This window comes from Macaca thibetana, chromosome 19 (genome assembly GCF_024542745.1).
Source record: "Macaca thibetana thibetana isolate TM-01 chromosome 19, ASM2454274v1, whole genome shotgun sequence".
Classification (NCBI taxonomy): Eukaryota; Metazoa; Chordata; class Mammalia; order Primates; family Cercopithecidae; genus Macaca; species Macaca thibetana.
The window spans coordinates 17,884,529-17,908,732 of NC_065596.1; the positions used below are offsets into that span (position 1 = coordinate 17,884,529).

Below are 24,204 nucleotides of genomic sequence, written 5' to 3' on the forward strand. Positions count from 1 at the left end.
GAATCCCTCAGGGAATGTCAGTTCAATTCAGAGGGGAAGCTTAGCCTGCCGCCGCCGGGGACCAGCTGACACTTCCTAGTAGTTTAGAGGGAGAACTCCATTTAAAACTCTCACCTGCTGCCTTACCTTTTTGCTTTATGGAAGAGTTTCTCTAGCTGAGGCTGAATCAGGTGGATTATGCTTTGTAGGGGTCAGGGGTGGTGGAGCAGGGCGCCCCGCAGTGCCATGTGACCTTGTCTCTCCCCTTGCCCTCCCTGCTCTGGGCCTTGCAGGACGCCAACAAGGAGAGCAGCAAGGCCTCCAAGCCGCACAAGGTGACCAAGGAGCACCGGGAGCGGCCCCGCAAAGACTCCGAGAGCAAGAGCTCCTCCAAGGAGCTGGAGCGGGAGCAGGCCAAGAGCTCCAAGGACACCTCGAGGAAGCTGGGCGAGGGCCGGCTGCCCAAGGAGGAGAAGGCGCCCCCGCCCAAGGCTGCCTTCAAGGAGCCCAAGATGGCCCTGAAAGAGACCAAGCTGGAGAGCACGTCCCCCAAGGGTGGGCCCCCGCCCCCGCCCCCACCCCCGCCCCGGGCTTCCAGCAAGCGGCCGGCCACCGCCGACTCGCCAAAGCCCAGCGCCAAGAAGCCGAAGAAGAGCAGCTCAAAGGGGTCCCGGAGTGCTCCAGGCACCTCGCCCCGCACCTCTTCCTCCTTCTCGGACAAGAAGCCGGCCAAGGACAAGAGCAGCGCCAGAGGGGAGAAGGTGAAGGCCGAGAGTGAGCCACGGGAGGCCAAAAAGGCCCTGGAGGTGGAGGAGTCCAACTCAGAGGACGAGGCCTCCTTCAAGTCCGAGGTGAGTGAGCGCTGGGGCAGGGCAGCGAGGTGCGGGCAGTGTGGTGGGACCCGCCTCCCTTCTGGAACAGTGGAAGGAGGTGGGATCTGAGCCCGGACCTCAGGTCTCACCAGCCGCTCCTCCCGCTGGCTCCTTGTAACCTGGGGCCTCCACACGTCACTAGGCCTCGGTTTCCCCATCTGTCAGGTGATAAAAGTCTGCCTCATGAGGAGTCCCTCCTTGCCTCCTAGGTGGCGTTTGTGGGTGGTTCTGGTAAAGCATGATGGCATGGTCCCAAGGTCCTGAGTTCGCCTCCTCCAGCAGCCCCCTGCACGGGCCCAGGTCTTGGCCGCTCTGGTGCCAGTGGGCAAGCATGTCTCACGATTGCTCTGACCATGGTGCGGTCAGCCCAGCCTGGAGTGTGCTCCCTCTGCTAATAGGGCATCTGGGAGACTCACCCTTGTCTGGAGGGTTAATGATGAGGACTTCAGACAGCCCCTAGCCATGAGGAGCCATTGGGCCGTGCCCGGCTCCCTTCTTAGGTGGCTGGTGGGGTCAAGAGCATCCCTCCCGCCCACACCCATCACATACAGCTGTGACTTGGAGATGCTCACATCTGTCCCCACCGGTGTCTGAGCTTGGAACGAGGACCCCTCTCAGGGACCGGCCTTCTCACCATGAGAGGCTGCGGGCTTGTCCCACAGCACTGCGTCCGGACATTCTCAGAGGACTGCATCAGACATGACTTGAGCCACAAGAGCCGGTAATCACCTCATGGTCTTGTGGCCAGACCCTGTTTGGGGCCTGGGATGGCAGTGGTGTCTTCCAGCGCTGTTATCTGGCACTTGGCATTCAGACAACGGACACTGGGCCAGGTGAAAATGAATGAATGGATGAAGGTTGGGCCTCTCACCTCTATTGCCAGCCCCAGCCCTCAGGGGCCTTTTGTGGGTTTGGCTTGCCCTCAAGGGGAAGCTTTGCCTCAGGGTTGCTGAGGCTTTGAAAAGCCGCTGGGGCTTTGAACGCAGGTCCCAGCCACAAAGCCAGAGGGGGTTATGTGGGCAGTGCTGATTGCCCCCAGGGCCCTCATGGAGGTGTCGGGGCTGCCTGGGGGTGATGGCCCAGCCTCTGGGTGACAGTGCATCCTGCCTCATAGACACACATGGGCAGGCAAGGCTGAGTGCCCGGTGTTCCCCATGGCTTGGCCCTGGCTGAAGACAGCACCATCTGCTGTGACCCTGAGGTGGGGGGGGGGCCGGTGCCGCCTCCCGGAAGTCCCGGGCCGTCTCAGTAGCCCTCTCAGCTGTGGGAGGGCCTGGTGGTGCCTGCTGGGCACCAAGCCTGCCCCCTTCTCTGCCTGGGCAGCAACCACAGCCCTGGGCAGGTGCTTGTCCCCTCTCTTCTACCCCAGGGTCAGGGATAGGTACTGGGTGACGTGCAGTTCCAGGCCAGGCATCTCCAGCCGAGGCGTTCTGGCTCCTGGGGCTGGGTGTGCAGCATGCTGGGCAGCGGCAAGGTGGCTCCATGGCCCGCTCCGCTCCTCTCTGCCCACCCAGCCTGGCCCCCAGCAGTGAGTGACTTGGCTCCTGGCTCCCGCCACCAGTGTTGTCAAACAGCTAGAATATTTTGTGGGGAGCTTCCTGCCACCTAGGACACTGCTGCTCAGAGTGGCTGGGTGGCCTTGAGGCTGGAGTTGCTGGCGGAGGCTTTGGGACTTCCTCCTGGCTGAAGAAGAGCGTGCCGCGTGCTGAGAGGCTTCTGAGCAATGCGGCTTAGCGCCCCGAGGTCTGTGCGGGAGGGAGACCCAGGCCCCAGCAGCACAGAGCCCCTGACAGCCTCTCCCCCAGGGGCTTCGCCGAAGCCCAGGCTGCTGTGGTGAAGAAGCACATCGGCCTTCCAGACCACTGGCCCCCCGGCTTCCCCTTGGCGGTCTTGGGCCGCCCCTCCTGGAGGCTGTGTGTGGCTGTGCTACCAGAACCGGCCATCGGAGGAGTCTGCACCAGCTGGGGTCCGGCCCACGCCCACCCTCGTAGGGCAGCTCTTTGGGCCGAGTCCCCAGGCTGAGCTCCCACGTCCTCCAGCTGCTGCCTTGGGGTCTCCCTGGCCCTTGGGGATCTGGAGTCAGTCGGTACCGCCTACCCTCAGGCCAGTTGTGGACCCCATCTGCTCCGCCCTCCCTCTAAGCCCTGGGCGTGCTCCGGTGGCCCTTCTGACCACACCACCTCAGGCCTCTTCTGGCTGAGACCATTTCTGGATTATTTTCCTCGCTGCCCCTTGGATTTGGGTGGAAGGAAAGGGGGCACGTGTTGCCGACTGGCTTTCCTCTGTCCGGCATGGCGCCAGGACTCCTGGCCCAGGCAGGCTTAGGAGGCCTCTCGGGGCTCTGGACCCTCCCCGCTTCCATCCCTGCTGACCTTGCACAGCCTCCTTTGGTTGCCTGAACTGTGCCGCCCGCCCCACCCTTAGTGCGAAAGTGTGTGGGATATGGGACCGGGACCTTGGATACTTCCCCAGTCCACCTTCCTCCAGGTTGGTGTCCACCCCTCTGCCCCAGGGGTTCCATCCGGAGGTCAAGAGAGGACTAGCCTTGGTCCATGTGTAGGCAGCTGGCAGTGCTGGGAAAACTGAGGCACTGGGAAAAATGGGACGGCGTTGGTCTGAGTAGCAAGGCCTGCTGGTCAGAAGGCTGGGGTTCAACAGGCCATCTCTCAGTCACCCTTACTCACCCCTGGCCCCCAAGAACAGAAGTCTAGGCTGTGCATCACACAGCTCCAGGAAGGCCCAGCCAGGGGTCCTGGACGCTCTGGGGTATGTGTTCGGGACTCAGGTGGCCTGAGTGGGCAGTGACTGATGGGCACCACGGCGGGCTTGTGCTGGTGGGGAGGGGTGCTGGCAGGGGCTGGTTTGAGGGGCAGGAGGGGGCTGGGGTGGGCTGCAGTAAACCCTTGGGAAGAGAGTGCTTTTCCCTCTCAGGCAAGGGTGAGTCTGGACCTGCTGCATGGGGAGGCCTTGGGCCTTCGTGGGGCCCCTCATCCACATGCTAGGGGAGGGGCCGGGGGCCCCCAGGCACTCAAGGTCCTGAGTCCCACCGGCTCAGCACCTCAGCACTCCTTTCGCGGCTTCCCTTGCATGGCTGGCGGCTGCAGCGGCCCCTGCCAGAACCCAGCAGACCAGCTGCTTCCTCTTGATGGAGGGAGGACCCTGGAGAGGACTGGTCTGAGGGGCTCAAGCCACCTAGTTCCACCAGATGGGCCCCCAAGGTGAGGGGGCTGCCCTGGGCCCACTGCGTCCTCTGGCACACCCCTCGGGGTGAGCCCATTGGCAGAAATGTGGGCCTGGAACAGTGGGCCCCTCCCCGTGCAGGTGTCTGCAGTGCCTGACTCCCGTCCACCCAGGAGCTGAACCTCCGCCCCATAACCGCCTGCCCCGCACTGCCACCCTCTGCCCTGGCATCGCACCCCTTGTGTCCTTGTTGTGGCTTTTACTGCCCCCTGGTGGCTGAGCCTGGAAGGACGGCTGTGGGAGGAGGAGGCAGGTCTGGCCAGGCTTGCCCATGGCTTCTGTCCCTTGTGCACACACACTCCTCAGTGTCTCGGGCAGCTGGTGGTAGGAGCAGCACATAGGTGGGGAGACGGAGCTCTCTGCCACCCTTGAGCCCCAGGACAGCGCTGGGTCAGAACAAGAAGTGTCCACACCCAGCTTTCCTGTTCCAGACCTTTTTGCGACACCAGTCAATGCCTGCCTTCTTGGACGAAGGCAAGGCCCACCCACCTGTGGGACTTCAGGCCCCTGCCCCAGCCTCCCTCCCAGTCCCCTGTGCACCTGCCTGGGTAGACAGGAGAGCCCACGTGGTCCTCAAGATCTCCTGGCGCTACGGGAAACCCAGACACCGCTCAGTGGGAAGAATCCAGGGGCGTCCTAGGGCTGGCGTGGGAGGCTGTAGGCATCACATGGCCTGGGCGCTGGCTCCCTAGTGCGTTCTCAGTGGCACACCTGGGTACCCTTGAGACCCTGGGGGTGTCTGGGGGAGACCCACTCAGCATAGCCACTGCCAGAGGGGCCCCTTTGTCTCTGCTAAGAGGTGACAGCTCTCCTCTCTCCTCCCTCCCTGCCCCGCCACTGGGTGAAGTCTGCCCAGTCCAGCCCGTCCAACTCCAGCTCCAGCTCAGACTCCAGCTCAGACTCGGACTTCGAGCCATCTCAGAACCACAGCCAAGGTGTGTACGGAGAGCAGCCGGGGGGCACGGATGGGGCCGGGCAGGGCCTGGAGCTCAGGCTGCATGCGCATTCCTCAGTGTCCGCTGCCTGCGCAGGCTGGGCCGCGCAGATCTGTACATGGAGAGTTTTGGTGGCTTGGGAGAGTCTATATTTAAAAGCAAAGCAGGAACAGGTAACCGGATCTACAGCCAGGCCTGGGGCATTGCTCCTTGTGGTGGCTGTTGGCATGCACCCTGTGCCTGGAGCCAGGCTGGTGAGGGGCTTCTGGTGAGGGCCCTGCCCATGGCCAGAACCCTCCCTGCGCTGCTGGGGACCATGGACAGACGGCATCACCTCCTCCGCCCATCCCACCCGCTCCCCAGGGTCACTGAGGCGCTGGCTGCCTGTGGACGGCCGGGGTCTCCTGCTGCCGGAGTGTTTGGCGTGTCCTCTCCCTCTCCAGGCAGGCCACCCTGAGTAGGGAAGGCTTTTTGGCGAAAGGACATAGGCCTGCTCCAGCCTGCCCCAGAGTGGGGAGGGCCGTGGAGACCAGGCAGCCTGCAGGACACAGCGGGAGAGCTGCCCTGAGCCCCGAGCCCCAGCCCAGACCCCAGCACCCACTCCCAGGCCAGAAGCGTTTCCACTCCTGTATGGGAACAGGAGCCTCCTTCCCCCTTGGCCTGGAATCCTTTGCCGGGGGGCTGGGGGAGAGGAGTGTACGGGGTTGTGGAGGGAGTCTGGCCTGGAATTCAGCCGTGCAGTTGCCGAGGGGGCTGGGGGATGGGGCCCTTGAAGCCCACACTCGCTCCAAGTGTTCTTATCTGCCGGGAAGGGAGGGGGACCTACTGAAGCGGGATCATGTGACTAAGGTAATTGAGGGCTTTGTGTCCCTCTGTTGCCTTGGTAACAGGAATATAAACCAAGATGCCGTCTGTAGGGGACTGGAACCGTGTGCCTCTGGAGAAAGGGGAGGACGGTGGACTGGGAGCAGCAGAGGGGATTACCGAGGGGGTGGGCAGGCCGGCGTAGGGCGCAGGCAGAGAAATCTGTGGCCCCAGGCCCAGCTTCCAAGCCGGGCTGTGGCTCCGTCGCCCTCCCTGGGCTCTCGGCAGAGCTTCTGATCTCTGTGCCCTGAGCAGAGGAGGGGTTCTCCTCCGGCTGCAGCAATGGAGGGGCCCTGCGCGCCCACTGCCGGCCAGGCCCCTGAGGCCTGCGAGCAGGGCCAGGAAGGTAGGGAGGGATGGGGGAGCCAGGGGGTTCTTGGGGAAGGGGGTGGCTGCCGGTGTGGGGGCAGTTCTTGGAGATGGTCACAGGGACCCCCAGGTGGGCTGGCGTGTGCATTTGGGGGTCACCAGTGTCAAGAAGCTCTGTGTGGCCTCGTGCGCGAGGGACCCTGGAGGCTCAGCGGAGCCCTGCCCTTGTCTCCCCTCCCTCCCCGCCCCGCCTCCCCAGGACCCCTGCGCTCCATGGTGGAGGACCTGCAGTCTGAGGAGTCCGACGAGGATGACTCTTCGTCAGGCGAGGAGGCTGCCGGCAAGACCAACCCGGGGAGGGACTCCAGGTGACTGCCCGGCGGGAGCCAGTGGGCGGAGGCGGCCACCCGGGGCGCCTCTGGCTGGGTCTGCAGTGATTGTGAGGCTGGAGGTGGGGTTGGGACTGGAGGGTCCCCTGGGAGGGCCAAAGCGAGGATCCGTCCCCAGGTGGCCTCAGTCCAGCCTGGGCCTTGGGGTGGGTCTGGGGCTGTGTGTCCTCTCCTGGTCCCTGAGGCTGAGGGCCTCAAGGGCTGCCCCCATCTGGGGCCTTGGGTGTTGTCCCTCCTCGTGGTCGCTGGCAGGTGTAGGCTGTCCGGCAGGGAGGGGTGCAGGAGGGAGCCCTGGCTGGAGGTGGGGGGAGGGAGCAGGCCTGTTGCTCTGCTCTCGGGCCAGGAGACTCCCAGTCCTTTCCCACCTGCCTTACACTGGTGAGGATCCATGGGGAGCCCCGTCCTGGGACAGCCGACACCCAGTGTGGGAACAGCTTTGGCTGCCTGTGGCCTTTTCCCCAAGAGGCACGGGGGTGCCGAGCGCCTCCTTGGGATATGCAGGACCCTTGGTGTGACCCCACCTGGGAGAGCTCCGCGCGCTCGGCCTCCAGCCAAGCGACAGCAGAGAACATGCGGGCATTGGCCCCGGGCACACAGGTTTCAGTGGGCAGGGGCCCAGGCTTTTCCAAAGCTGTAGCAGAGCCGGCAGTCAGTCCCTCCTCCTGTGAGGCTGAGGCCTTCAGGCCCCAGTGGCTTCTACTGAAGACAGGGCTGGTTACCAGCCTGCACCCAGCAAGGTGCATGGGAGCCTCACAGGCGCCTGCAGCTGTCTGTTGTTCACTGAAGCCACCTTCCCGCAGGCTGGGCGGCAGGGCCTGGTTGGTCCTCCATGTGCAGCCAGAGGCACATGGCGGGATTCCCACCCACCGCAGACAGAGCAGGAGCAGTGGCTCACTGCAGGGGAGCTGCTGGTGGGAGGTCCAGGCCCACGACTCTGACAGGGACTTAGCCTCTAGACACGAGGAGGGCTGTGGCGTCCCCAGGACAGGACCTGGAGGCTCCCGCCTCGTTCAGTGACATTCAGGGTGGATTCTGCTTACGCCAAGAGCCGTGAGCGCAGAGAGGCTGACATAGGGTCTGGTTCTAAAGGGGCCGGCAGGCACGGCACAGGGACCGAGCCTCACGCGAGGTGTGTTTTGATTCCTCCTGGAATGTTTGTGTGTTTGTGTGGGCCCTGGGTGAGGGCTTGCCGGCCTTGTCCCCGCGTTGTTGGGGCAGGGAGCGCACAGGCCGCACCATCGGAGCTTCCGCACACCCTGGTCTGCTGCCTGGGAAGCCCAGTCTGCAGCGGTTCCCAGCCGTCATCCCAGTCACCTGTGGGATGCGCGGCAGAGGCCGGCGGGAGCGCAGGCAGGGGCGTCGCCTGGGCAACGTGAGCCAGACCTGGAGCCGCCAGAGTCGGGAGGCAGTTGCAGAGAGTGGCCCCAGCCTGAGGCCACTGAGGGGCAAGTTTAAGAGATGGACGGAGCCTGCGCCGGGGCAGGAGCAGGCCAGGAACGGGGGCAGTGGCTGTGCTGCCCAGCGGGGAGTCCAGTGTGCTCGAGGCGCTTCTTTCACCTTGTTCACCGGGAGGCCTGGGGTTTGCTGTGTTCTAAACGTGTTATGAAGTGATAGTTGTCAGGGGCCCCTCTCGCTGGATCAAGCCCAAAATATCCCTGGCAGAGCGGGACCCCAGGCACGCACAGTGAGAGAAAAATGGGCCCAGGCTGTGTGTGTGGTCATGGCAGCCTCCTTTCACAGATGGCGAAACTGAGGCAGAGCTCCCCAGGGTGGGGGAGGTTGAGAGCTTGGGCCTCTCCCCACCACCAGATACTTGTGTTTAGGACCACACCCTCTAGGGTCAGGGGGCTGATGTAGCTGATGGAGGCCTGCCGTCCAGAGCACACCAGGGTCAGGCAGCCTCGGGAGCATCAGAGGGGCGGGCGGCCGCGGGAGCATCAGCTGGTCAGGCGGCCGCGGGAGCATCAGAGGGGCAGGCGGCCATGGAAGCCCCAGGGCAGTGCTGGGAGAAGCTCGGGGTTTTTCAGCAGGCAGCTCCTCCTCCCCTTGTTAAAGCCACAGAACCAAGTCAGAGGACCACAGCCCAGCAAGCCCCATCTGGCTGGGGGACTTTGTGCCCCGGGTATCCCGGGCCGGCTCGGGCAGCCCCCAAAGGGCCTCTGGGTGGCCTAGTTTTCTTGGGGTTCTTTCCTTTTGGTGGCCACACACACAGTATTTTTTTTTTAAGTTGAGGTTCCTGCTCAGAGCTGAATGGAGCTGTCGGGGGTGTGTGGGCTCAGGTGCTGACTCTGTGCGGGGACAGGGGCTTGAGCCTGGGGGCGGGCTGGGGTTGGTGGGGGCGTCAGGGGCCTGATGCGCCCGTGTGTCGGTTCAGGTTGAGCTTCAGCGACAGCGAGAGTGACAACAGCGCTGACTCCTCCCTGCCCAGCCGCGAGCCCCCACCCCCCCAGAAGCCACCCCCGCCCAACAGCAAGGTGAGCCCGGGGCCCACAGGCAGGCAGGGGGTGCACAGGAGGCCGGGCTTAGCCCTCGGCCTGGCTGTCCTAGGAGGGTTTGCGGGGCCTTCGGGGCTGGGGCTGGTGTGGGCCGCAGCTCAGTGGAGACCTGGCTTCCCTGCAGGTGTCAGGCCGGAGGAGCCCTGAGTCCTGCAGCAAGCCCGAGAAGATCCTCAAGAAGGGCACCTACGACAAGGTGGGGGTGCTCAGGAGGGGCGGGTGGTGGGAGTTGCAGCCAGTGGAGGACCCCAGAACCCCTGAACACCCCACAGTCAGACTGTTCCTTGGCGGGAGCAGAGACAGTCCTTCCTCCCCTCCCGGCAAGGCCTTGGAGCTAAGGGACTGCCCCTGCAGCCTTGGGCCTTCCTTGGGGTGAATGTGGCTACCTCTGTCCTGTGCTGGGATGGACTGGGACTGGGTCATGGGTGGGGCTGGGCATGGGAGCAGGAAGGGCCCAGGGCCCCCCACACGCTGCTGAGACCCGCCCCGCTCTCCAGGCCTACACGGACGAGCTGGTGGAGCTACACCGGAGGCTGATGGCGCTGCGGGAGCGCAACGTGCTGCAGCAGGTATCGCCCCCACCGAGGGTCCTGCCTGGCTGAGGTCTGGGTGCCCGTGAGGAGTGTGGGCTGCAGGGGTCCCTAGTGCTGTCCCAGGAGCCCCATACCTCTCTTGGGGAACAGGGCAACCCCACCCTTGGCCTCCTGCCCCTGAGGCCACCTGCCACCACCTTACAGATTGTGAATCTGATCGAGGAGACCGGCCACTTCAACGTCACCAACACCACCTTCGACTTCGACCTCTTCTCCCTGGACGAGACCACCGTGCGCAAACTGCAGAGCTATCTGGAGGCCGTGGCCACATGACCCTGGGCCGCGTGCCGGGCCCCCACCACCGGGGTCCTGGGAGGCTGCAGCCGGGCCCCGCCTGCCCTCCTCTCCCGTCTCGCCTGCCCGCAGCACTGCCTTAGCGACAGCCCTGTCCTCGCCCGCACGGCCCGCTGCACTTTCCTCGGCGGCTCCCTGCCCACTCTCCCTGCTCCATCGCCAGGAGCCCTGGGGCCAGGCTGGGCCACCCGCGAGCCGCCCCTCGGGCTCCCCTCAGAGAGCGGCTGGTGTTGAAGGCAGCTCTGGGCAGAGACAGGGCCGGGGGCCCCTCGCCCAGCCTTGGGACCAGGCCCCACTCCTCGGCGGGCTGTGCGGCAGGGCGTGGCTGCCCCAGCCTTTCTGAGCAGCGGACCGAAGGCTGGGGAGCGTCTCCAGCCTCCTGAATGGTTCAGAACACACCCTCTGCCCACCCTGGGCCTCAGAAGGCCCTGCCTGTGTGTCTGCGTCGTCCTCCGTGTAGACCTAGCGCCGGCTCCTCCCCGGCTCACGCTGCGCTGGGGTCCGTGCTGTATAGTTCTCTCTATTATATATGTGTGTGCACTGTCTGGTTAAGAGCAGTGTCCATGTGCGTTTCTGTGGCAGCAGTGCACGTGGGGTGGGTGGGGGGTGCGTACGGTGGGGCTTGTAGGTTAAGATGTGTCCGCGGTGGTGTGGGGCTGGAGGCCGAGCCAGGCACGGCAGCCGGCCCTCTCCAGGCGCATGGAGGAATTCTCCCTTTGCCGTTCCAAGGATGCCGCCGCCTCCTGCTGGGGCTCCCGGGGGGCCAGCCAACACTACAAAGGGCAGTGAGTCCTCAGGGCGCCGGGGAGCCCCCACTCCGCTCTCGGGCTCTACTCAGACTAGCGCCAACAGTCTCCGGGAACAGACTCGCATCGGCTGCCCCGGGTCTCGGCCTCCTCCCATAGGCTCCTCTTCCTCTCTTTCATTCATCAAGTCTTCAAACTTTGAAAAAAAAAATATGAGCTTTTGCCAAATAAGACGGGATAGTTTATGGAGTTTTCTGAGGCGCATTGGACTCTGGTCAGCCCCTTGAGCGTGGGCTCGGCCGTCGGCAGGCCCGCTGGGTTGGCCGGGCTGGCCCTCCCAGGCTGCCTTTCTCTCTGGTCGTGGCCCGGCCCGCCCCGGCCTCCACCGCCACAATTCATGCTGGTGCCGTGCCTGCAGCCCCACTCCTGGTATGCCTGAGATTCTCCACGGGCCAAGCCGGTCCTCCTTCCCGGCCCACTCTTCCAGGACCAGGACGCTCCTGTGGAGCCAGCCCACCTTGGCTGAGGGTCCCAGGGGCTGGAGGCCTACCTGGTTAGCCTCCGTTTCCCAGACCTTGACTCGAGGCGCCTCCAGTCCTCCCAAGCCCCTGACTTTCAAGTCCTTTCAAGTCCTTGTGCCCTGACCAAGTTAGGAGGAAAAGAAGGCTGAGGGCCTGGAGGTGGACTCGCGCCCTCTCGAACCCACCTAGATGTCTCCTCCTCCCCAGCCTATGAGCTCAGACTTGGGGGGCTCCATCTGTCCCTCTCTGAGGTCCCCAATCTTGTCCCTGCTCTGATTCTGTCAGCAGACCTGAACACTCCTTGGTGAGGACCCCTGCCTCCAAGGCTGCCCCCAGTGCCAGCTGTCCTGGGGAAACTCCCCAGAACCCTCGGGGAAAGGCCCAAGAACCTTCCGAGGAAGCCTCCAGGACTCCTCGCCATCTGCTCTGTTTCTCTCCCGGCCCCACTGCCTTCAGGTATCAGGAAGAGGGCAGGCCCCTGTGCCCCCTCTCCCCTTCCCAGGTCGGCCAACAATACTCCACCGTGGGGTACTTCCTTTCTTCTCTGGAAACTAAGACATTGGACTGAAGGAACTGGCCTGAGGGGGGCTGACCGGGGGCCTGTGCTGCTGGGTGCTCTATGCACAGAGGCCGCCGGGGGTCACGGACAGGAATCTCAGCCCAGGATGCTGGCCTTTCTCCTTCACGAGAGTCCCCCCCAGGATCCACACAGCGACTCGAGCAGCCTTCCGCTCAGCCAGAGGAGGGCCGGGCTCCCCCGCCTGCTCTCAGTGGTGGCGTCTGGCCCTTCCTGCGGTTTCCAAGGCCTCCGGAAGCACCAACCCAGTTCTCAGTTACCTCCTCTGGCCGGAAGGCCTCACGTTGTCCTCCAGAGCTGCTCTGGGCCCAGGGCTGGCTCCGTGACCACCCGATGGACGTGCCGGGCAGCATGGGCTCCAAAAGCAGCATCCCCAGCTGCTCTCCCACCCCACCCCAGCTGCCCGGCAGCTGGGCCCACGAGGGCTCTGGGGACACTTCCATAGGAAGGGGCCCGGCACTTTGTGATTGCCACGTGTTTCGTGTTAAGCCGCCTGCCCCCAGTGCAAATCTCTGTGTTTTGCTCTCTCCTGAACAAAAATGTAAACCGACGCCGGAAAGCAAATGGTATCGAATACCTTTCTTGCCCATAAGGGTTTTTACAAAGAATGTGTCTCACTAGGAACTAGGACACTCATCGGCCCGAGACCAACTCCTGGATAAAAGGAATAAGGAGAATCGTGTTTGTAACGAGTTACAGGATTGTTTCTTTCCTGGATTTTAAACTTTTGTTAAATTGTGAAATTATGGAGGAGTTTTATAGAAAAAAAAAGTGAAATAAAGTCAGATGGGAAAGCAGACCCATGCATCTGCCGTGTTCCTTGTGTCGAGTCAGTGGTCAGGCGTGCGAGGTAGCCTGGGGCCCCCTGCCCCGACTGCCTGTCCCGGTGCCCCTAGATCAGTGACCAAGAAGGGGAAGGAGGGTTGGGACCAAGCCTGGTGGGGGCGGGGAGTGTGAACAAGGCTGGAGGCGACGCCACCAGCAATTCAAGAGGGCAGAGAATTTGGCTCGCATCCTGCTTCTGATGCTGTGCTCTCTACTTGGAAGCAGGCAGCAAGGTTTGGGTTGAGAAGAAAACTTGGTTTCATAAGGTGTATGGGTGAATGGACGGATGGTTTGATGGATGAGTGGATGATTGGTTGGGTGGACCACGGATGAACGGATGGGTGGGTGGGTGGAAGAAAGGATGGAAGGATGGATGGATTGATGGGTGGATGGAAGGAAGGAAGGAAGGAGAAAAGAAAGGAAGGAAAGAAGGAGAGAGGAAAGGAAGGAGGGAGGGAAGGAAGGAACCGCAGATGGGTGGATGGATGGAAAGAAGGATGGATGAAAGGATGAATGGATGGATGGATCAATGGGTGGATTAATGGGTGGATGGAAGGAAAGATGGATGGATGGAGGGATGGATGGATGGATGGATGGATGGATGGATGGATGGATGGATGGATGGATGGATGGATGGATGGATGGATGGATGGATGGATGGATGGATGGGGTAGGCAGACATTTTTTTCCAGGAGCCAGCGTGCCATCTCCCAGTTTCCCTATGGTGGGTTTTTCTCTGGCCTCAGTGTGGCAGAGCTCAGTGAACCTCCAGGAGACAAAGCTGTCACTGGCCCCATTTGAGCAGATCTGTCCTCTGTGCTCCAGCTCCAGCTCCACCCAGAGGAGCAGGAGTTCCATTCCTGAGCGGCCCACATTGCAGAGTCACTGCGGCAGCCACTGACTGAGATCACCTTTGTCAGCAGGCAGCAGCTGGGGACTCAGCTGGGCTCAGCTTAGCGCTGGTGACTCTGGAGCATGTCTTCTCCTTTCTACTCTGGAACCAAAAAATCCATTCCCAGCATCAGAGTGTGGCTTTCCCTGCCCTGTGCCTTACCAGAGAAAGGTTCTTTTGAGCCTTCGGGGTATGGTTTTGGGTCTGAGCTCCTAAAGTAGGAATATGGAGTGAAAGAGGGTCTATGGTGGTTCCTTCAGGGTTCCCAGACGCTCCAAGATGCAGTGGAAGGACTACGGATGTGTAAAAATGTGGTAGGGCTTTCTGGCCAGGCACGGTGGCTCATACCTATAATCCCAGCACTTTGGGAGGCCGAGGCGGGTGGATCATTTGAGTCCAGGAGTCCAAGACCAGCCTGGGCAACATGGCGAAACCCTGTCTCTACTAAAATTACAAAAGTTAGCCTGACGTAGTGGTGCATACCTGTAGTCCCAGCTACTTGGGAGGCTGAATCACAAGAATTGCTTGAACCCGGGAGGCAGAGGTTGCAGTGAGCCAAGATTGCACCACTGCACTCCAGCCTGGGTGACAGGAGAGAACCTGTCTCAAAAAAAAAAAAAAAAAAAAAAAGGCTAGAGGTGGCTCACACCTCTAATCCCAGCACTTTGGGAGGCTGAGGCGGGTGGATCACCTGAAGTCAGGAGTTTGAGACCAGGCTGACCAACATGGTGAAGCCTGTCTCTACTAAAAATACAAAAAATTAGCTGGGCATGGTGGCGGGCGCCTGTAATCCCAGCTGCTCGGGAGGCTGAGGCAGAAAAATCGCTTGAACCTGGGAAGCAGAGCTTGCAGTGAGCCAAGATCTCACCACTGCACTCCAGCCTGGGCAACAAGAGTGAAACTCCAACTCAAAAAAAAAAAAATCCCTAAGAGTTCTCTCATGGACTCTTCATAAGCACTCCATGAGGCAGGCACTGCTTCATCCCTGTCTACAGAAAAAGAAACAGCCTCAGCAAGCCGACTCGCCCAGGATTCTTTTTTATTTATTTTTATTTTTTTAAGATGGAGTCTCACATTGTCACCCAGGCTGGAGTGTAGCGATGCGAGCTCAGCTGACCACAACTTCCGCCTCCCAGGTTCAATCCATTCTCCTGCCTCAGCCTCCCGAGTAGCTGGGATTACAGGCGCCTGCCACCTTGTCCAGGTAATTTTTGTATTTTGGGTAGAGACGGGGTTTCACCATCTTGGTCAGCTGGTCTTGAACTCCTGACCTCATGATCCACCCACCTTGGCCTCCCAAGTGTTGGGATTACAGGCGTGAGCCACCGTGCCTCGTTCTTTTTCTTTTTTATTTATTGACTTATTATTACTATTTTTTGAGATGGAGTCTCACTCTCACCCAGGTTGGTCTCGAACTCCTAACCTCAAGTGATCCATTATCAAGTTATCAAGTTTTCCTTGAAATGGCTTTTGGGCTGTTATTGTTTAGGATGTTTTTCTTTTAGGTTCTCCCTTGATTTCTCCTAAGAATTCAATTCTTCCCCCTTTTCCTGCCTCCCTTCCCTCTTTCTTTCTCACATTTCAATTTGTTGCATCTGGAATTTATTTAGCCATGAGGGAGGGCCCCAACTGTATTTCCCCAATAGCTATGCAAGGCGATCCACCCCATTTATTGAATAACCTGTCTTTCCTTAACTTATTTGAGATGCCATCTTTGGTTGTATTTTTCAATTCCTGCATACGTTTGTGTCTCTCCCTGGCTTCCCTCATATGCACAGTACTCACCTTTGCATGTCTGCCACTGTGTGACCTAATTAATATCTGGTAGTGCGGCCGGATGCAGTGGCTCACGCCTGTAATCCCAGCACTTTGGGAGGCCGAGGTGGGTGGATCACCTGAGGTCGGGAGTTCGAGACCGGCCTGACCAACATGGAGAAACCCCGTCTCTACTAAAAATACAAAATTACTGGGCGTGGTGGCGCATGCTTGTAATCCCAGCTACTCATGAGGCTGAGGTAGGAGAATCGCTTGAACCCGGGAGGTGGAGGTTGCGTTGAGCCCAGATCGCGCCATTGCACTCCAGCCTGGCAAGAAGAGCGAAACTCCGTCTCAAAAAAAAAACAAACAAAAAAAAGTCTGGTAGTGGTAGTTTCCCTTTATAATTCTGCTTCAGAATTTCCCCAGATATTCTTGGATGCTTTTTTCTTCATATAAATGAATCAGCTTGTGTTTCAGAATATTTTTATCTGTTGTTCTGAAGTTTTAATTTTAATTTTAATTTGTTTTTGTTTTTGTTTTAGATGGAGTCTTACTCTGTCACCCAGGCTGGAGTGGGGTGGCGCTATCACGGCCCACTGGAGCCTCACCCTCCCAGGCTCAAGGAATCCTCCCACTTTGGCTTCCTGAGTAGTCGGGGCCACAAGGACGTGCCATCAGGCCCAGCTAATTTTTTTTTTTTTTATTATTTTTGTAAAGACGAGGTCTCGCTATGTTGCCCAGGCTGATGTTGAACTTCTGGGCTCAAGAGATCCTCCCACCTTGGCCTCCCAAAGTGCTGGGATGACGGGAGTAAGCCACTGCACCTGGCCTTACTTTTTTTTAAAATGTCTCCTTGTTGGCACTTGGTGAGTTCCTGGAGAATTCTCAGCAATGTTTTTTCTTTTTTTTTCTTTTTCTCTTTTTTGACATGGAGTTTCACTCTTGTTGCCCAGGCTGGAGTGCAGTCGTGCCGGCTCGGCTCACTGCCTCCTCCGCCTCCCAGGTTCAAGTGATTCTCTTGCCTCCAGCCTTCCAAGTAGCTGGGATTACAAGTGTCTGCCACCATGCCTGGCTATTTTTGTATTTTTGGTAGAGACAGGGTTTCACCATGTTGGCCAGGCTGGTCTCAAACTCCTGACCTCAGGTGATCCGCCGGCCTCAGCTTCAGATCTGTAACCAACCCTCATTATGTGTATGTTACGGTTTTTGTATTGTCCCGCGGTTCTTTTACATTTGTCCATTTTGTTGTGTTTTTGTCTTTTCTTTTTTCTTCTCAATTTTCTTTTTTTTTTTTTTTTCCTTTAAATAGAGACAGGGTCTTGCTAAGTTTCTCAGGCTGGCCTTGAGCGTCTGGGTTCAGGCAGTCCTCCCACCTCAGCCTCCTAAAGTGCTGGGACTATAGGCATGAGCCACTGTGCCTGGCCTCTTTTTTTCTCTTAAGATTTTCGGCGACGGATGTTTCTATTGACCCGGCTTCAGGCTCACTGATGATTTCCTCGGCCGGCTTCAGTCCCCTGCCGAGCCCATTGGAAGCATGCTTGCTTTATGTCAGTGTTTTTGATGACCATTTCCTTTTGATTTCTTAGAGTTTCCATCTCTCTGCTTACGAGAACCCCCTTGTTGTAGGTTCTGTCAGCTTTTTCCATTAGAGCTCTTAGCATATTAATTATTATTTAAAATTGATAGCCAAGCACGGTGGCTCATGCCTGTAATCCCAGCAGTTTGGGAGGCCGAGGCGGGTGGATCTCTTGAGGCCAGGAGTTCGAGACCAGCCTGGATGATATGGTGACACCCTGTCTCTACTAAAAAGGCAAAAAAATTAGCCGGGTGTGGTGGCGCATTCCTGTAATCCCAGCTACTCGCTGCTGGGTGAGTGCAAGGTTCCTGGGAGTCCCCAGCACCTGACACAACATACCCTGTTGGGAGGTGGAATTCAGGGACAGCCCAGGCTTGGACCTTGCTCTCAAGGGGTTCCCCAGTGTCCTGGATGGGTGGAGAGAGGGCTCAGTGCTGGAGAGCCTTGAGAAGTGGGGAGGGCTTTCTAGGAGAGGGGATATGAGAGTGGGGCTTCACAGGATGTATATGAGTTCACTAGGTGGAGAATGTCTGGAAGGGTGAGCTGGGCATGCACAGGACTGGGCCGTTGAAAAATCCCACTAAGCATAGACTTAAGTGGGAGCCCTTGTCAGCTCCCTGTCCTGAGGACTGTTCCTCGGGACCCCATAGAAGGTGGGCTGCTGGGTTCCTGCCCCCAAAACGCTCCAGGGAGGGGCCATGTGCCCTTTACCCTGCCATGATGGCACCAATACCGGTGATGACCCACTCTTCTGAGTTGAGACCCATGATCCCCACGCCGTGGAAGCGCTCCAGGCCCAGCTAGGGGAGGAGGTCCTTGTGAGGCACTAGGAGGCTCAGCCATCCCCTCCCACCTGCCCGGGAGCCTCAGGCTGAGAACCTTTGGCTCCCTTTTCTCTGTTGCCTGTTTCTTCTTTCTTCTTCTTCTTTTTTTTTTCTTTTTTTCTGAAACAACATCTTGCTCTCTTGCCCAGGCTGGAATGCAATAGCGCAATCATGGCTCACTGCAGCCTCGACCTCCCCCAGCCCCAGCCATCCTCCCGCCTCAGTCCCCTAAGTAGCTGGGACTACAGGTGTACGCCACCACACCTGGGTAATTTTTTAATTTTTAATTTTTTGTAGAGACAGGATCTCACTATGTCACCCAGGCTGGTCTTGTACTCCTGGGTTCAGGCGATCCACTCGCCTTGGCCTCCCAAAGCACTGGGATTACAACCACCTCGCTTGTCCTGTTTCTTCTGTTTTTTTTGTTTTGTTTTGTTTTGTTTTGTTTGTTGTTGTTGTTGTTGTTTTCTCTGATAAAATAACGCATGCCCCCCATGACAAGCAACCACACATTCATCTAGAACTGGGGCTCTCAGCCAGGGGGCGATTCTGTTCCTCCGGGGACTTGTGGTAATACTTGGAGACATTAGGGGTTGTCATAGCTCCGGGAATGAAGCGCCACTGGCTTTGATAGAGACGAGATACTCACAGGACATTCTCCACCACAAAGAATGATCCGGCCCCTGAGGACAACGGCCCGGAGATTGAGAAATCCTGGAAAAAAGAACTGCAAACAAATTACCTTCCTGACATTTTTAAGCACGCATACTTCACAGAGCCAGGGCAATACTACACATACGTACCTGCCTTTGTTCACAAAACCATTCATCTTGACTGTTTCCCCCAGTCTTTAAATATTTCTCTGCAATATCAAATCTAACACTTCCATAATGTCGTGTAGTATAGAGATGTCATGATTTAATCATCCCCCTTATTGGCTGATACGTAGGCTCTGGCTGCTGGGTTTTTTGTTGTTGGTTCCACTTTTTTTTTTTTCTTTCTTTCTTTCTTTTTTTTAATGAGACAGGGTCTTGGCCAGGTGCGGTGGCTCACGCCTGTAATCCCAGCACTTTGGGACGGATCATGAGGTCAGGAGATTGAGACCATCCTGGCTAACACGGTGAAACCCCGTCTCTACAAAAAATACAAAATATGAGCCGGGCGCGGTGGTGGGCGCCTGTAGTCCCAGCTACTCGGTAGGCTGAGGCAGGAGAATGGCGTGAACCCGGGAGGCAGAGCTTGCAGTGAACCGAGGTCGCGCCACTGCACTCCAGCCTGGGTGACAGAGCGAGACTCCGTCTCAAAAATAAACAAATAAATAAATAAAAGAGACAGGGTCTTGCTCTGTCACCCAGGGCTGGAGTGCAGTGGTGCCTCCATGGCTCACAGCAGCCTCCACCTCCTTGGCTCAAGCGATCCTCCCACCTCAGCCTTCTGAGTAGCTAGGACTCCATGTGCACCACCATGCCACCATAATTTTCATATTTTTTAGAGATGGCGGTCTCACTATGTCGTCCAAGCTGGTATGAGCCACCACGCCCAGCCTGGTTTCACTTTTATTAGGTAAAATGTTGAGGTGAACACCCTGGTAGCTCAAGCTCTGCCTGTGCACTGAGATTATCTGTGCTGACATAAGTGTCCACCTGATAATTTAAGATGGTGTAACTCTCTTGGTTCCATTCACTCAGGTGAGCCCATCGGATCCAGGTGGGGCCCCTCCCCGCCACTGCAGACTCTTGGATACAGCTGCCCACCCCTCATTTCCTCGTCTAACACACATCTCAAACCCGGCTAGGGGAGCCCAGCTAGGGGAGGGATATTACTAATAGCCCTTGTCCCTAAACCTCCTCCCTCCACTCCAACCTTCCATAATCTCAAACAACAGCAGCTCCATCCTTCAAGTGGCACCGACCAGAAACTTTGGTCATTCTCAGTGGGTTCTGCTGAGACACCGAGAAATTCTGTGGTCTCTGCTTTCAGAATCCGAACGCTTCTCACCCTCTCCCCTGCTACACCTTGGTCCAAACTATCAGCATCTCAATCTCAGCTGGTCTCTTTCTACTCAGTCTGTCCTCCCCACAGTAGCCAGAGAGCACCTGAGTTCAGGGTACATCCCTCCTCTGCCTCCATGGCTCCCAGTCCCCCTCCCCTCAGGTAAAAGCCACATTCTCCCCAAGGCCCACCAGGCACTTCTCGACCTTCCCCACCCCCTCCCTCCCTCACTCTGCTCCAGCCACACGGGCCTCCTCCCTATTCCTTCAACACAGCATGCACTGTCCTGCCTCAGGGCCTTTGCACAAACTCCCCTTGACCTGGAACACCGTCCCCTAGATCTTTCCTCTTCATTGAAGTCTTTGTTGAAATATCTCTTTCTCACAGTGAGGTTCTCCTTAGCCATGTTTTTCTTTTCTTTTTTCCTTTTTTTTTTTTTTTTTTTTTTGAGACAGAGTCTCACTGTGTTGCCCGGGATGGAGTGCAGTGGCATGATCTCAGCTCACTGCAACTTCCGGCTCCTAGGTTCAAGCGATTCTCCTGCCTCAGCCTCCCAAGTAGCTGGGATTACAGGTGTGCACCACCATACCCAGCTAATTCTGTATTTTTTAGTAGAGACAGGGTTTCACCATATTGGCCAGGCTGGTCTCGAACTCCTGACCTCAAGTGATCTGCCCTCCTCAGCCTCCCAAAGTGCTGGGATTACAGGGGTGAGACACCGCACCTGGCTAGCTGCCATATTTTTAAATTCTGCCCCCACCTCAGCAGTTTTCTCCTTTACATGCTTTGGATTCCTCTGAATTACTGACCTCTGTCTACCTATTGCATAATTTAGTTGTTTATTACATGGACTGAACAAGTCACAGGAGGTCTCTTATCCCGTTTCCTAATCTGAGAAATGGGTGTTCATTCATTCAACAAACATCAGAGGGTTGGCGCTGGTACAACAACAAGGCAATCCGGCCGCTCGCCCTCAGGGAAATGACCAAATAAACAAACGGCCATGGTAGCTTGTAGCCATGATGATAAAAACTGGGAAGATTTTTTTTTTTTTTTCTTTGAGACAGAGTCTTGCTCTGTCGCCCAGGCTGGAGTGCAGTGGCATGATCTTGGCTCACTACAACCTCTACCTCCCAAGTAGCTGGGATTACAGGTGTGCCACCATGCCTGGCTAATTGTTTTGTATGTTTAGTAGAGACAGAGTTTCACCATGTTGCCCAGGTTGGTCTCAAACTCCGGACCTCAAGTGATCCGCCCATCTCAACCTCCCAGAATGCTGGGATTACAGGCGTGAGCCACCGTGCCTGGCCCTGGGCAGACAACTTTTAAAGGCACTGTCACAGAGAGGGGGAAGGGGGTAGGTCTGGGGAACCAGGGGAGCAAGGAAAGATCTCGCTGAGGACGTGCCACTGGAGAAGAGACACAATAAAAACCGTAAAAATGGCCGGGCATGGTGTCTCACGTCTGTAATCCCAGCACTTTGGGAGGCCAAGGTGGGCGAATCTTGAGGTCAGGAGTTTGAGACCAGCCTGGCCCACATGGTGAAACCCCTGTCTCTGCTAAAAATACAAAAAATTAGCTGGATGTGGTGGCAGGCACCTGTAATCCCAGCTACTCGGGAGACTGAGGCAGGAGAATTGCTTGAACCCGGAAGGCGGAGGTTGCAGTGAGCCAAGATCGCACCACTGCATTCCAGCCTGGGCGACAGTGCGAGACTCTGTCTCAAAAACAAAAACGAAAAAGAACCATAAAAATAATAAATAGTGAATGCTGGTGCAATGCTTTGTGTGTGCCAGAGCTATTGAATGTGTGTAAACTCACTGAATCCATGCAGCAAAGCTGTGAGCTAGCTGCTGTTATATTTTGTATATTTACATACAAAATGCTAATATAAATGAACATATTTTATATTAAGTTTAACATAAAAGTATAGCACACATAAAATTTATCCATAAACAGATGTTTTATATACTGTGCATTTATAACAACTATATTTTAAATGTATATATCTAATTATACATATTTTTATGTTTAATTTTTAAATTTTTAACAGTATTTTTACTTGAAGATCCAGTTTATTATGGGTATTGGAATGACTTTTCTTCTCTTTTTTTGAGACAGAGTCTCGCTCTGTTGTTGCCTAGGCGGGAGTGCAGTAGCACCATCTCGGCTCACTGTCTCTGCCTCCCGGGTTTGAGTGATTCTCCTGCCTCCAGCCTCCCGAGTAGCTGGGATTACAGGCATGCACCTCCATGCCTGGCTAATTTTTGTATTTTTAGTAGAGACAGGGCTTCACCATGTTGGCCAGGCTGGTCTCAAACTCCTGACCTCAAGTGATCCGCCTGCCTCGGGCTCCCAAAGTGTTGGGATTACAGGCGTGAGCCACCGCGCCTGGCCTTTACATATACATGTATATGTAAACTCTTCATATGGGGAAACAGAGGCACAAAGGCAAAGTAATTCGTGCAAGAGAAACGTAGCTAATGGCTGCTCTGGGATCCGAACCGGGCCCCCTAAGGCTGCAGCTTTTCATCTCTGGCTCTCAGGCAGCCTCAGGGAATCCATTCAAACAAACATGCGGGTAAGACAAGAGGCAGTTACGGGAGAGTAACACCGCGCAGGCGCAGGAGGGAAGGAGTGGCGCGCAGGCGCAGGAGGCGGGGGGCTGGGGGAGGACGGCCCTGCAGCAGCGCGCAGGCGCAGAAGCGGGTGGGCCGGAGCGGTGCGCAGGCGTACCAGAGGGCAGGAAAGACGCGCAGGCGCAGGAGGTGGGGAGGGGCGGGGGAAGAAAGGCCCTGGAGCGGTGCGCTGGTGCAGGAGGTGAAGTAAGTGGCGCGCAGGCGCAGGAGGGTGGGTGTAGAAGAGGCGCGCAGGCGCAGGAGGGGCGAGAGAGGCGCGCAGGCGCGGGCCGCCTGGCGGTACTTCGAAGAAAGACTTGGCGACCCACGGACACTGCTCGTGGTACTCGAAGTAGGTGAGCAGGTGGCAGCTGTCTCTGTAGTTGGAGCCGGGCGCGATGTTGTTGGCGTACTTGATGGCCGTGCTTGCGACCATGTCGTGCACGGTGAGGAGTGTCTCGTTGCTAACCTAGTCCTTGCTGAGCCGCAGTCGCGCCTCCTCGTCGCGCTCCGTGGTCCAAGTAGCTCAGCCTGCGGACAGGCGGGTCAGCGGCGTCCGGAGACCCCCAGTGGACCTAGAGAGAGGCGAGCAGGTGGGGTGTCAGGGGCAAAACCAGGGAGAGATGGGGGCACGGGCGGGGGCGTGGCACTGAGAGATGGCAGACAGAGGGGGCGTGAGGTATGAAGTGGATTGCCAAGGGAGAAAGAGATGACCAGCGAGGCACAGAAGGGGATGCAGGGACAGGTGGACAGTAAGACGCACTGACCCAGAGAGAGGAGTTCAGCAGGAAACCCACCAGCAAGCAGACAGGTCAGCTGCAGGCCCACACTGTCCCTGCCGGGCGCCGTATCCTCCCCAGGGACTGGACCCTTCTGACAACTAACCACCTGCACCCCCCAAGCCCCCATACACCCAACCTGGCACCCTGTGGCGGTGCTTTCCATGCCCCTATCCCATCAGGCGACTTCTGAAGAGACAGATTGAACCCTAAAGGATCCTGACACTGGCTGAACTGCTCTTGGCCAGCCCTGAAGCTCTAGATCCCCCAATCTCAAACTGGCTTCTTTGGGAACCCCACTAGCCTCACCCAGGAGCCAAGGAACCCCGACCTCTGTTTTTCTTTCCTGGGTGTTGAGTGCCTTTCTGTCATGGACTCTGAATCTGTCCGAAAACATGGTCTCCAAAGTATCTTTGTTTTTCTTCTTCTTGTGTGGGGCATCTAGTTTGCTGGGCTTGGGCAGACAGATCTTCAAACGAAACTACAGCGGGCAGCGGGGGTGGGAGTGTCCAACAGGGAGGCACAGGATTCCCACCGAGTCATGGGGGTGACCAGGGAAGGCTTCTCTGAACAGTGGGTAGACACTGACCAGGCAAAGGAAGGAGGGAGAAGCATCTTAAAAGAGGTAACAAGCGGCCGGGCCCGGAGCTCAAGCCTGTAATTCCAGCACTTTGGGAGGCCGAGGCGGGCGGATCACGAGGTCAGGAGTTTGAGGCCAGCTTGTTCAATATGGTGAAATCCCGTGTCTACTAAAAAATACAAAAATTAGGCCGGGCGCGGTGGCTCAAGCCTGTAATCCCAGCACTTTGGGAGGCCGAGATGGGCGGATCACGAGGTCAGGAGATCGAGACCATCCTGGCTAACACGGTGAAACCCCGTCTCTACTAAGAAATACAAAAAATAGCCGGGCGAGGTGGCAGCGCCTGTAGTCCCAGCTACTCGGGAGGCTGAGGCCGGAGAATGGCGTGAACCCGGGAGGCGGAGCTTGCAGTGAGCTGAGATCCGGCCACTGCACTCCAGCCTGGGCTACAGAGCAAGACTCCGTCTCAAAAAAAAAAAAAAAAAAATACAAAAATTAGCCGGGCGTGGTGGTGCACACCTGCAGTCCCACCTACTCGGGACGCTG

General features: G+C 57.7%; 3 protein-coding genes and 1 pseudogene across 5 annotated transcripts in view; 3 read left to right on the top strand and 1 right to left on the bottom strand.

Annotated features, from left to right (window-relative positions):
• Positions 1 to 12,613, top strand: part of MLLT1 (MLLT1 super elongation complex subunit) — a 76,086-nt gene extending 63,473 nt beyond the window's left edge. For both annotated transcript variants that reach the window (XM_050770385.1, XM_050770386.1), the window contains 7 exons: positions 273 to 830; positions 4,939 to 5,026; positions 6,459 to 6,567; positions 8,963 to 9,062; positions 9,208 to 9,279; positions 9,581 to 9,652; positions 9,821 to 12,613. In XM_050770385.1, coding sequence (XP_050626342.1) covers positions 273 to 830; positions 4,939 to 5,026; positions 6,459 to 6,567; positions 8,963 to 9,062; positions 9,208 to 9,279; positions 9,581 to 9,652; positions 9,821 to 9,949 — 1,128 coding nt within the window. In that variant the 3' untranslated portion in view covers positions 9,950 to 12,613. The remainder of the gene's footprint in view (positions 1 to 272; positions 831 to 4,938; positions 5,027 to 6,458; positions 6,568 to 8,962; positions 9,063 to 9,207; positions 9,280 to 9,580; positions 9,653 to 9,820) is intronic.
• TRIP10 (thyroid hormone receptor interactor 10) overlaps positions 1 to 24,204 on the bottom strand; it is a 550,254-nt gene that overhangs the window by 516,219 nt on the left and 9,831 nt on the right. The window lies entirely within an intron of this gene.
• LOC126942813 (formin-like protein 1) lies at positions 10,601 to 12,613 on the top strand. The gene has a single exon (XM_050770861.1). It carries the CDS (start codon positions 11,857 to 11,859, stop codon positions 12,433 to 12,435), a length of 579 nt encoding a protein of 192 aa, XP_050626818.1. The 5' UTR covers positions 10,601 to 11,856; the 3' UTR covers positions 12,436 to 12,613.
• On the top strand, positions 10,605 to 12,613 carry LOC126942755 (uncharacterized; annotated as a pseudogene). The gene has a single exon (XR_007721607.1). The product of XR_007721607.1 is annotated as an uncharacterized LOC126942755 (transcript).